At 33.9% G+C, this 13,377-nt stretch overlaps 1 protein-coding gene and 1 long non-coding RNA gene across 4 annotated transcripts; both read left to right on the top strand.

Annotated features, from left to right (window-relative positions):
- Positions 1-954: 954 nt before the first annotated feature.
- Positions 955-2,708, top strand: LOC145797429 (uncharacterized). The gene is made up of 4 exons (XR_014338991.1): positions 955-1,619; positions 1,720-1,817; positions 2,101-2,193; positions 2,447-2,708. It is a non-coding gene; the product is annotated as an uncharacterized LOC145797429 (long non-coding RNA).
- Positions 2,709-3,816: 1,108 nt separating this feature from the next.
- Positions 3,817-6,400, top strand: LOC114287180 (syntaxin-132-like). 3 transcript variants are annotated; one of them, XM_082884573.1, is made up of 7 exons: positions 3,817-3,925; positions 4,027-4,229; positions 4,300-4,360; positions 4,514-4,539; positions 4,634-5,702; positions 5,805-6,007; positions 6,094-6,400. In XM_082884573.1, the coding sequence occupies exons 2-5, from the start codon at positions 4,215-4,217 to the stop codon at positions 4,766-4,768; spliced, it is 237 nt and encodes a 78-aa protein (XP_082740699.1). In that variant the 5' UTR covers positions 3,817-3,925; positions 4,027-4,214; the 3' UTR covers positions 4,769-5,702; positions 5,805-6,007; positions 6,094-6,400. The 3 variants fall into 3 exon arrangements, 2 of the variants coding, with proteins under 2 accessions (XP_082740699.1, XP_082740696.1); XM_082884570.1 differs by having other exon boundaries at positions 4,634-6,007; XR_014338984.1 differs by lacking the exon at positions 4,514-4,539 and having other exon boundaries at positions 3,819-3,925; positions 4,634-6,007.
- The last annotated feature ends 6,977 nt before the right edge of the window (positions 6,401-13,377 follow it).

The following is a 13,377-nucleotide window of genomic DNA, read 5'->3' as shown; positions in this document are numbered from 1 at the left end:
AACACTTAACTTTAAAATTTGTATCAATTTAAATCATCAATCCATCTTCGTTCCATTAACAAATAAGGGATATCTGGACAACCTATCCACTTCTTTCTTACTGTCTTTTCATATCTCTCTGTTAATTTATTTTTGCAAACCCTAATTTCTTTATACAAATGTTACATATGCTACACACACACAAATATATATATATATATATATATATATAATATAGACACATAAAACAATTGGGTGATGCTCAACTTGGACAACCATATGTAGAGATAAAGCTAAAGGTGAAGGTGAATGTAAAGAAAAATATGGCAATAGAATGGGAAGCTAGAGGCAATAGTAGGGGAAAAAGAACGAGCCAGCCCACAACAGCAAACCCCATGCTTTATGTCACCGCCCATAACAAGAACCCTACCTATTTAGATATATATTCTTTTATTTGATAATTCAAAACCAATAAAAAGTAGTCCATTGATCATTGATTATGGCATCAATGTACAAGAATACTCATTACTAGTGTTGGATGAATCTTACATTCTCAAAATTAGAAACATAAACAAGCTTGCATGGAACTTGTTGGATGTAGAATATTAATACCTGAAGTTATAGCAAAAGGTAAGACTATTGAGACATCTCATGCAGATGATTACTTTGCATAGGAAGACAATCGACCTGTCACACCCTAAAAATAAAGAGGATAATCCAACCCAAGAGACACTACAAGAAAATTGACATACAACAACGTTTATACAACATCGTTTCAAAAAAAACGCCATTTTTTTGTGTTTTTCGTGTTTTACATAAAAAAAAAAGAAAAAGAAAGAAAGTCACTTAACAGATCTCACTCTCTCACGTTCGTATCTCCGTCATGGTCCGTCTCTCTCATTCTTACACTCATATCTCACTCTCACGGATCTCACTCCCTCTCACTCTCTCACACACCGCTCATCTCTCTCGCAATCGAACATCGATCTATATTCCTCGGTCAAACATCGATCTCTGTCGCTCTAGGGCTTTGCTCTAGCTGTTCTTCATCAAACTCAAACTCGAACTCAATATGTTCTTCATCTCAGATCAGATCATTATCATTCTTCTATTCTCTTCTTCTCTCTTCGATCTCTCTGCAAATCTCTCTCTCTCTAAACTCTGATTGGATCTATCTGTGTTCGATCATGGAGATGGAACGTGTGATCGAGTTTCCACATGCGCACATGGATCGTCATCCCAGAAAGAGACCACGTTTGGGTTGGGACGTTGCTCCTTAGGCCCTTAAGGTATCAAATCTGTTCTCTAGATCTCTAATTTCATAATTTTTTTTCTTCTTTTTTTTGGTTCTGTTTTTTGCTAGATCTGGTTGAAATTAGATATGTGGTAGATCAGGTATGAGAAAAGGTTTATGCTTTTATAAATCTGTGAATTTCATGGTAGATCGGGTTTGGATAAAGGTTTATTCTTGTTTTTTTTTTATGTAAAATCGATTTTTATGTATGATCTGTAAGTGTCTGTCTTTCTTGGTGGAGATGCGAAGTTACTTGAGCTAGAAAAGCTTGTTCTTCCTCTTTACTTGAGCGTATATCTTCGAGATTGTTCGAATCCTTCTGATCTAAATCGATCTAGGGCTCAAGGTAAGGGTTTTCTGACTTGGATTCGCTAAGTTCACTCATGATCTGTAAAATGTAGGAATTAACCTATGTAAGTGAAGTATATATTAATTATGTTGTACAGAAATGTTTGACCGAGGAATGTATGCTGGCCTGGTTGGTTGGTTTGGAGGAGGAGAAAGTGAGTTTGTTGTTGGAATAAGGTCAGCCTTGGTAGGAAGGGTGAGCCACTTACTGCTACATCTTTCGCTGAAATCTATATTATTTGTCATCAAAACTTCAACTTTTGACAATACACTAAAAATGTAGTTTCTGCCTTTCTTTTCCTTTTTTTCTCTGTCAAGCTATATACCAAAAGAACTATTGAAATGGTTTTCACTGACAATAACAGCAATGGGGTTATTTTTGTATATGGATGTACTTTCATTTCAAAAATCTCTATAACTGTCCGTGATTTCGTAGTGATGTCATTCCCAAAGTAATGTGTGCTGACCAATTTGGATAGGGACTTGTTGCATTAATTTATGCTGGAACTGGTATAGTTGAAGGAAGTAATTCATCTTTAGAATGGGAGGAACTGGAGCTGAAGACATCTCAGGTTTGTGAATGTCTTTGTTTGGATGCATATATGTGGATGTGTGGGGCTACACCCATTTGTGTCAAAATGCACTTGTCTTCATGCTTAAAAACATGCTTGTAGAATTGCCATTTTATTTATCTGTTTTCTATGTTTGTTTAAATATGGATTGTATAGTACTATATTGAGGGCATATCACTTTGCATCATCAAAAATGCTTTTAGGAAATACCAAGCGATGCTAAAGGCCTTTTTCCATGTTTTTTTGGGTGCAGTTTACCAAGTTGATGAAACTTGAGGTGCCTCTTTTGATACCAAGAAGGGGTGATGTCACAATTATTATTATCAAGAGAGGGATTATCGTATCTAACTTCCTCCCTTTCTCTCTCTCTTGGTGAAATGTGTTGAGGTTTTCAAGGAATTTTATCGAACAAAAACAAAACATAGAAAGCTTTATTGGTTTTCATCCTCCCTTTTCTCATTTTGTAATCCAGGTTTAATAATGAGCTTAAGGGGAATCTATTTCTTCCTGGTTATCTTCTGCTGGTGATATGTATCGAATCTCTTTTAACCTCTCATCTGTAGCTTTATTCCTTGAAAACCCATGTTTATTATTTTGGATGCATTAATTTCCATAAGCTTTAATCTTCCTTTGCAGTTCATTATTTGATGCTTTATTCATAGAATTATTACTTCAATTTTTTTGTATCTCATTTTTTTGTATCTCAAAAATCGATTATAAAGTGGGATATGAGTTATTATTATTATTATTATTATTATTATTATTATTATTATTATTATTATTATTATTATTATTATTATTATGGGTACGAAAGCAATATGAAAAAAAAAAAAAAAAAGAAGAAGAAAAACTAGAAGCAAGCAGAAGCAAGAGCTATTGTTATCATGCAGGGACTAGGAGACCTGTAGATATGCTGTTTATTGTAGCTTTCTGGTTCATACGTCAGTGAAACTCTTCCTTTACTGGTGTTTTGTCTTATTGTTGTTGTAGTGTTGCATGAATCAAGAATAAGATCTTCATTATCTCTCTTCTTAACAAACAAAAAGAAGACCTTCAATTCTCTTAAACCTTACTGATCTTGATTTCAGCATTTGTTATCATTCATACCGTAGCAGCTGTAGTACAAGTACCTAATTTTGTGTACAACTGGATTTTAAGAAAATTAAGTTCTCTAAGCATGGGTTATATGCTTATTCATGCTTTTGCATGAACCAAATGATGCAATATTAGTTTTTCTCTTTCTGGAAATCATACTTTAATTTAACTTTAGAAACTCAAAATGTGAGCCCTTTCCTACAAGATGCTAATGAGGAGTCAAAGTCCGTTACAAAAGCTTCATCCATGAAAGGTCAAATCCTTGTTTTTTTTCTTTCAGTCTTCTGCTGAAATGTTTTAGTTGCAAGGTGATTATCACGCACTTGTATCTCATTGCCACATTCTCTGTGCATCAGTGGCATGCTGAGTAATGCAGTTTAGATTATCTTAGCTAGTTATGTAGTGATATTGGCCTAGTCAGCAACTGGTTGAAAATTTTTTATCCTTTTCAGCAACTGGTTGACAAAAGTTTAGGTTTAGTTAGCTAACTGCTCATATTTGCTGTAGTTCTTCGTCTGCAACAATCTGATCTGATTTCTCATTTTCAGCAATCAAAAAGCGAATGGAGAAAGATGTTGATGAAGTGGGAAAGATTGCACAAAATGTCAAAGCAAAATTAGAAGCAATAAGCAAAGATGTATTTCTTAATTCCTTTATTTTTATGTCTATCAAAATGTTATCTGATGGTAGTTAGCCTGGTATGGCAGTGTGTACTGATTCCCTCTTCTTTCTCTTTAGAACTTAGCCAATCGACAGAAACCTGGATGTGGAAAGGGAACAGGTGTTGATCGATCAAGGACAAATATGACAATGTGTGTTTCTTCTGCAGCATATGAATTTCAGATTATTTCACATTTGTTGTTTTAGAATCATATTTAATTATTTTGTTGAAACGCAGTGCGTTGACAAAAAAGTTCAGGGACCTAATGATTGAATTTCAGGTATATTTGGATATATATTCATTTTGGTAGTTGCTTTCTTTTCATTCACTAACTGAATTTTCTTGATTAGACTCTGAGACAAAGGATCCAAGATGAATACCGTGAGGTCGTGGAGCGAAGGCTCATAACAGGTCTGAATATTGCTGTCTGCATATAAACAAAAATTACGGTTAAAATTTGAAGTTGGAAGGATGTCTTTCGTAATCATTTTGCTTGTTGCTGGCTGATCTTGTTTTTATTGGCTATGTTTCACTTTGTGTTTTAATTTTGAGATGACTGAGCAGTCACAGGAACCAGACCAGATGAAGAAGTGAGCCAAAATAATGAGATCAATATTTGGGCTGTAATGGTGAAATGGAACTATGGATGTTATCCTAACCGAATTTTTTTTTTGACTGTATCAGACAATCGACCACCTGATAGAAACCTGTAACAGTGAACAAATATTCCACAAAGCTATTCAAGAAATGGGAAGAGGGCAGGTACTACCTTTTCTACTTTTACCATATTTCCCATACTACATGTGTTTCTGGTTGTGAACAAGTCTCGTGAACTAAATTGTAGCTAGTCACCAGTTTAATTATCTTTTTATGTATGTGTTTTGTCTAATACATCCGGCTACAGATAATTTCAACTTAATTTGATCCTCCTTCTATGTCTGGTTGACTGTTGAGTTGTGGAGACTACTACTAAAAAAGAAAAAAAAAGAAATCACTACTAAAATATAAATTTGAATTTGAATTTTGATACTACTAAAATATAGGAATTAACCTACATCTTTCATATATTTTTTTTTCTTAATGTTTAATAATTTTATATGCATCGATATTCCAATCTATATATCTATATTATAGCAAACTGAGATTCCATTAAAAAAAAAATCATTAAACCTCCAAAGGTTAGTGATGTAGATAAAATCAAACAAAATGTGTAGGTCTTAGAGTTTTAAAGTAAAAAATTTATGTTAGAATTTGTTCAAATGTAATTCTCTTAATATTTATAAATATTTTTATTGATTGACAAAAAGCACTATAAACATTAAGATAATTGTTTTTTTTATTATTATTATATTGAGTTATTAAAATAAGATGTATTATATGCTTAAACCAAGAATTGTTGAAAAAAAAATCGACTCAAACTAAATTTTCTAGACTCATTTTTAATATTTAATCTAATATTGGAACCCTCAAACTAACTTATCTCGGTTACAACCCGATAAAGATAATTTTAAACAATCAAGACAATTTTTAATGACTAGGTGAATGTCACATTGGCATAAATATTCAATTAACTAGCTTTCAGGTCACTTCTAATATTTAATCGAACACCACAAGTCAATTTCAATTATATTGTCCCTTCTTAGAATTGTGGAGACTGTAGGTGAAAGTGTGACTAATCTCCAACTAGGCTCAATGGCAATTGTTCATTCTCAAGGAAGTTCCTTCACTAGACCGACACCATTGGTCTTTTGAGGTTTGTTTGTTTTTTTCTTAATAGTTCACTTTTATGAGCTTGGCTTCTGGTCTTCCTCCTTCTTCTGACTTAATTTGTTGTTTCCTTCACTTATTTTGTGAGGTTGAATTTGGGGATATCATCTCGAGGGAGAGAGAAATTGGTGATGTTCCACTCTGCAGTGTAATTTCTAAAATTGGCCAGCTTGTTCCTTAAATAAGCATTGGCCCATGAATGAGTAACTTGTATAATCTTGCTAACTATTTCTTCTCTCTGGATCTGAATTTGCAAATTTGGGTGCAGGCTTTATAATTGAACTGGTGCAAGTAAGTGTTGCCTCTTTTTTTTTTGGTTGTAAGTTTGTTTATCTGTTGATTGGATGTGCTCACATTTTCATTTTATTTTTGAACAGGCTATTATAGTGTCAACAAACTGACTTCTGCTGGTTGCAAAGTAAAGATTTGAAGATTTGCACTAAATAACAAAAATGAAGGGGTGATTTGAAGAAAATTCAAATTGTTTGACAGTATATGATTGAGATTTGGAAAGTTGTAGGGTTAAATATCTAAGGAGATAAACTAGAATTTTTATGGTTTTCAATTTGGCATTGTAATTTAAATTTGAGCCAATCTGTTTTGTTATATACTAATTATCAGTTAATTTTCAATCTCTGTTCCTAATTAAATTTATATAAATTCTCAGTTAATTCTCAATCTCAATCTCTATTCTTAGTTAAATTCTCAATTAATTGGGTTGTATTCTTAAAAAAATAAAAAAAAATGGCGTTTTCAAAAAAAAATGTCACTAAATGTTGTCATCATGACATCACATCTGAGGTAAGTAGTAAAAATGAAAAAAGGTGGCGGATTTTCAAAAAACACCACTGAATGACGTCATCATTACATCATATATTAATTGTGACGGAAAAGTAGATGGTTGTTAAAGATTTTGCAACGTTTTGAAAAATGCCGTCTAATGTTTTTAGCGACGCTTTTGAAACGCCGCTAAGATATTGCGGCGGCCGTATCTACAACGAAAATATTAAACGTTGCAAAAACTTATTGCGGCGTTTTTCAAGCATATAGTGGCGTGTTTTAAACGCCGCTAAAAGTCAAATTTCTTGTAGTGAGATTTATAAACATAATAGGAAATGTATTATTTTATCCATCAGAGTTTATTTTACAAAAGAGATTACATGCATTATACTTTCACAAATATTCATTCTGAAACTACATGTAACACTAATTAATTACAACAAAAAAAACGCCCTACGGGCTTACATCTTTCCAAGATATTACTTTGTTACAACAAAAGAGTCCTAAGCTCTATACATATAAAGCCCTCAGCTTGAATAAACATTTAACACAAGACAAAATAACAAGAATGGAGCCTTTAGCCCCTAAACATCCCAAGCTATGTCCTTGGAGGCGGCATGTCACCTGTACCTGAAAATGGTTTCTTAAGTAAGGTGAGCCAAAGCCCAGTAGAGATATGCTAAAACAATATATGAGATTTAACTAAGATATCAGCATCAGATAAATGTTCAATACTTGCAAACCAACTTACACCCTTTCCATGGCCGATCAAAATCGACATCTATATCTCAGTTCATTTCCATTCATTTATTCAAATTAATTCATTGATATAGTTCATTGTTATCTAAACAATTCAAAACGAGATTACAACTCATTTATTGGCGCTTCAATAACAACCATTATTCAAAACACTTCAATTTTCTTGCCATTTTACAGAATCACATCCGAGGGAACCGGAACCCATATATATATAAGATTTCGGGGCTTTCACCCTGAACACTCCGGCCAACTTAATTTTCAATGAAGTCCATCCCCTATCCCCTCCCAAACAATGGAGTACATCCCCTATCTCCTCCCAAATAATGATACATATACAATGTATTTAAAAGCGTTGTCATATACAATGACTAACCAAATCACATATTCAATAGTTTAATCAAACTGCCATATTCAATGACATAATTTAAATGATTAGTTTTAATTCGCCTAATCCTCATTCAGTTTCTACAACAATCATAGCTATCCCCCACCGATAGCACAAAACAGATATTTCTAAACAGATATACAATCTATCAAACAGATAATTTATCAAATTCCCATAAGTGAGTGATTTAACAAATCCAACTACACCATTCAATCATGCACCCTTCCAATTTCATATTTCCCATGTCAATTTCATTATTTATTCAAAATAGTCATTTAACATAAATTAGGGCAAAACCTTACCCTATTCCCAATATCATCCCCAAGACCCAATCTCACCATTTATTTTCATATAACACCATAATCAAGCGCTCATCTACATATGTGAAGCCAAATATAGGAAACCCTTTTTTTCAAAATTTAAACCCAAACCCTAGCTTCACCCAAAACCTCCTAACTCTACCATTTGTACAAAATGACAAATACCTAGGTTAAAAATCATATCAAAGAGTAGAATATCCCTACATCAACGTTAGGAGAGAAAAGGACAAGATGGAGACACTTCAAACAAGCCGACACCACGATCTATTCGGATTAACACAGAGCCCTCATGGTGCTCTACCTTTTTAACAAAAGGACTAGGGTTGAGAGACCCCCAAATCAAGATGTATTTATAGAGAGAGAGAGAGAGTTTTAGAGAGACAGAGGGTCGAATTAGGGTTTTGGGATGAAAAAAAATCAAAAAGTGAAGTAAAATGACCCAGCTGTGAACTGATATACACGACCTTCGCTCAAGCGAAGGAGTTGTCACTCGAGCGACCAGACACAACAAGTTACCTCGCTCGAGGGCAAGAGGTGTCGCTCGAGCGTAGAATGCATACCTTCAGGTATTTCACAGATGCACACCCTCGCTTGAGCGCAAGAAGTCTCGCTCAAGCGAAGAACTTCATCTTTCCCAAAAATGCTGTGTCTGGAAGGAAACCTAAGAACTCCTAATTCTCATTCGAGTGCAAGAAACCTCGCTCCAGCGAATGAGCAAATTACAAAAAGCTCGCTCGAGCGCAAGAAGCCTCACTCGAGCAAAGAGACCAAAGTCTAGACAACAACAATCTAAACCAACTAACAACCAACCTGTTCCAAACTCACCTAACAAGTTCCAAAACTCAAATGCAAAGAGTCAAAGGAGGAAAACAAGACATGGACACAATATTCAACGACGGAACCCGAGTCTGGAACACCATGAAAGTCGGGGCAAAACCGGAATCGCTATACAACCAATGTAAATGATTGTAAAATGAGGAGAAGCAAAAGAAAAAGGATTCAGTCTGACACTGCGCAATCTGTTATAGTTAATATTAACTCACCATTACAATCCGTCAAGCAACTATTATTATCAACTTTCATCCATCACCCATCTCTCCATCTCTCCATCTATGTGTGCTCATCATGAATTAGGCTAGGATATTAGGTTTAGTTCGAACTAAGGGTAGGAATTTGCGACATAACACGATAACTTGATTCGAACTGTATGCTAAATTAGCAGGTTATGGTTGATCATTTCTTGACACGAACACGTATATGACACGACCCGATAACACGAATATTAAATAAGTCAGATTAATGTCAACTCTATATAATACGAAATAAACACAGATAACCTGTATAATGAAGAATTAGTTACATATTTTAATATTATTTCCACTAAAGAGTATCATGACATTTTTTCATCTCTCATGTAATTACATCCAATTTATTAAAAAGCACGTAAAATACGATTTTAAGTATAGTATAGGTTTTGTTTTTGCTTTTGATTGAACTTAAATGTATTTTTTGTTTATTATTTGAGTTAATCTAGTAAAAAAAATAATAATAAAATATAATTTTTATAAATTAAGAAATAAAATTAAGTTAAAATCAAATATTTTTAGTGGAATTTTTTTTTTAAATGGTCTCTGGTATTAAGATTTCATAGAATAAAGGACATGCAATATTTCATAGTGTTTGAGGTCCCTCAACATTTTTTCAGAGAAATTTCAAAACATATTCAAATTTCAGACAAATTTTTCTGTGTTTTGAAATTTCTTTGGTTTGAAATTTCTCTGGTTTGAAATTTCTCTGGTATGAAATTTCTCTAGATTACTCAATTTCTCTGATTTTCTCTTTGTTTTGAAATTTTCTCTAGTTTGCTCACAATGTTCTCTGTGTTTTAACCAAATTAGAGAAAATTGAACTACAACATTGAATAAATTAAACTCATAGAGAAATTGTATTCATATATATATATATATATATACATGTATATTGGTTAATACAACATTAATTGAGCAAAACCGAACAAAATTTGAATAGGTTTAAATGGTTATGCTAAAATTTGAAATTACCTAGTAGCTATGTTGAAGAAATTGAGAAAATAATTTAAAAAAAATACCATGAACACACATCAATGGTGGCCTTTGAAACACCGCTCATCGTCCTCATTGTCTCTACAGTTTCATCAACACCACCACCATCCTCTACGATAACCACCATATCTATGGCGAACAGATTCATCATCAGATCGCTTATCGATTCCCTAGAAACTAGCCCGAGATTGATGGTGATCTTCAAATCTATAATGACTTGATACCCAAGACTCTTCCAATATTCCATAATCAAATCAGAAAGAGAGTTAATGATGTCTTCATTCATGGAATTGCAAACTTCGAGAGAGAATCCCATGGATGAAAGCTAGTTGGAAACATAGGGATCCCACAAAACAAAGAAGGAAGAAGTTGAAGAGGTAACACCCCGAAATAATAACAATAACCCATCTCATAACATTCTTTACAATTGATCAATAACATCATATTTTATATTCCATTTATAATCTTTGATCATACAAAAGATTACATATGCATGTATACATTCATAAATCCTAGATCCATAATCTATAGCATATAACATGTGTACCAACATTAAAATAAAAAATATATAAAATATAAAATATAAAATAAACACCAAGTAATTATATGCCCTATTGGTTACATATTTCCAAGTCGATACTTGGGTACATCAAAATGAGTTCAACTCAATACAATTAAAGCCCAAGGTTTGTACAAAATAATTACATCAAATAAAAAAAATGAAGCTCTTGGTTTTAAGTCCTCCCAAGCTATGTCCTTGGTAGAGGCATGTCATCAACACCTAAAATTTGTTTTCCACATAAAGTAAGCTAAAACCAAGTAAAGATACTTTAACACAATATATGAATCTTAACGAAGTCATAAGGTGAACGCATATTGAAAAACCTACGTGATTCGTAATTCGTAATAGATTTAATTGCAACAAATCCCAAACAAATAAAACTGACAATCTAAATCATCTAGCTTCTACAAAACATATTTAGATTGTTGTTTCACAATTAATAAATCACCACAAACGATTTTTACGTGGAAAAAATCATAGTTGGAGCACCTCCAACTGTGATAAAAAAAAAATATAAAATATAAAATAAAAACCACCGATTAAACGCCACAAATCAATCCACTATGAAGAATGAAAGAATACAAATTTACCAAACAATTTACTCGAACTCTATAAAATTGTCTTCAACAATTTGTTCCTCTTTCACTAATGCCTTCGTCTCGGAATTGATCTGCTTGATGTTGAATCCACAACATCCACGTCGAATCCACGACCACGAGCAGCTTTGAACTCCTTCAAAGACTTCACACTCGAATCCTCGAAATCCACCGAAGAAGAACTCTTTTGTATTGAATGATCAAACAAACCCTTTGATGTGAACCACTTAATTCATGAGATAAACTCACACAATTATCAAAGGAAACTAGTAAAGAATCTCTAGAAGAAAACCCTAATACCCAAGAAGAAGAACATGAAGCCATTCCCTAGAAACTAACTTAATAACAACTTTATAGCAGTCAGAATCGCGATCACCGCTCGAGCCATGGAATGGTCGCTGAAGCGGTGTGACTTAAACGCGTTTTTTGCATAAGTGATTTCGCTCCAGCGATGGAAAGTTCACTCGAGCGTGAAAACACAACTCCCAATACTTTTGCAGGCTTGTAAAACTTCTATTAGGTCTTCATCTTCGCTCAAGCGACGCTTCCACCGCTCGAGCGGTCAATCCAAAAACACAAGCACAATTACAACTCAATAAAACATGTTTGTTCATGGAATTGGCAACAAGTAGGGACCTAACACATATGAATGTCAGCCGTCAAACATTTTACATTTCCACCTCAAAACAATGCAATGTCATATTATAAATCAGTTCATGAAAATAAATTTTATATCAGAAAACAGGGTAATAGATACAAAACACTGGGAATCTTTAGGTACAAGTTTGCTGGTAGACTATACAAGCACTACTAAAGCTATTTTACTGATACTAACCGGAAGGATCGGCACCTAACCGTGTAGGTTTTTGGACTTTCACCAAGGACACACAGGCCAACATAATAACCACAACCACACCCCCTAACCAGATTTATAACGCCCAAAATCTACACTAAGGGTTGTAATCAAGGGAAAGTCACTAATGAGTCCTATGGCTAATGACCAAGTAAGATCCCAGATCGCCGGAAGAGTCAAATTAGCCTCCCTTCTAAGTCCAGTTTTTAAGGTAGCACGGTGCCCTTTTGACATATCTGAAAAGGCATTGATGCAAGGTCTCATAAGCAACGTAGGGAACTATATTGGTTTTTTAAATAGACAAGCATATAATAATAATAAGAGAATAGATACAAAATGTTCTTAGTTACAAAAGGTAGTTCAATCGATATTACACCCAAAAAATAAAACTTCAGATTGACTTTACAATACAAAAATTCTAGCATCTCTAAGACAACCAAAAGTCTTCGAAAGTTTTCAGCTCGTCATTTTCTGCTGCAAAATCCTCTTCGATACCTGCCATGAAACGCCATGAGTTTTGAATGCCCAGTAAATGCACACACACCCCATCCTTTTTTTCCCAATCTAATACACAATAGCCATTACAACAACAGAGGAAAGAAACAAGATGTTTAAGTAAATTACAAAGGTTACAAGGTTGGTTGTTAATAGTTTAGAAATCCCCAAAGAGATTTCATCCTCCCAACAACAAGAATTGAACGCGGATTATTCGTTATGCCCCCTTTTTTGCTGCTTTGCAAACCTTATCCCGAATGTCTACCAATGATTACATACCTCGTAGTGCCAACCGAAGACCTCAAAAGAGAAAGTAAAATAGGGCCTTGCCCATTCCCTCCTCACACCAAAACCACCTAGGGTCTGAACACAACTGCTCTGTTCAAGAGTTCCAAAACAACCACTCGGGCAAGACTTTAGCTTTCAAAAAGGAACACGTCCCACTAACCAATTCAATTTAAACATAACCTTATCTCATAACAACACTCATGTGATCGAAACCCCATTAGCCATCCCATTAAGACTTCTATTTAGATTAATGTTTTAACTTAGTTAGCACAAGAAAATAATAAATAAATAAAATTTACATAAATATGAGCATCATCGAAGGACTAAAATAAAGGGTATATTACCATAACAAATGCAATATCATACCAAGACATGATAATAAATTATTAAGCATATTCATGAAGACAAGAGCATAAAACACCAATGCAAAACTAAATTTTCAGATTCAGTACCATTTAAAGAATAAAATCAAAAGGACCATTTCCGATTTTTCCCAAGCCTAGCCTTCCTATGGTTCATAGAGAATTTCATCTAGTTTTTAG

This window comes from Camellia sinensis, chromosome 1, assembly GCF_055761805.1.
Source record: "Camellia sinensis isolate YWXY chromosome 1, ASM5576180v1, whole genome shotgun sequence".
NCBI classification, from domain to species: domain Eukaryota; kingdom Viridiplantae; phylum Streptophyta; class Magnoliopsida; order Ericales; family Theaceae; genus Camellia; species Camellia sinensis.
This window is presented reverse-complemented; position numbering and strand designations above follow the sequence as displayed.

Excerpts from the sequence above, each read along its gene's own strand:
- LOC114287180 (XM_082884573.1), top strand. Across the intron at positions 4,361-4,513 it reads GGAGCGAAGGCTCATAACAG|TCACAGGAACCAGACCAGAT; the intron begins GTCTGAATATTG and ends ATGACTGAGCAG. Across the intron at positions 4,540-4,633 it reads GAACCAGACCAGATGAAGAA|ACAATCGACCACCTGATAGA; the intron begins GTGAGCCAAAAT and ends TGACTGTATCAG.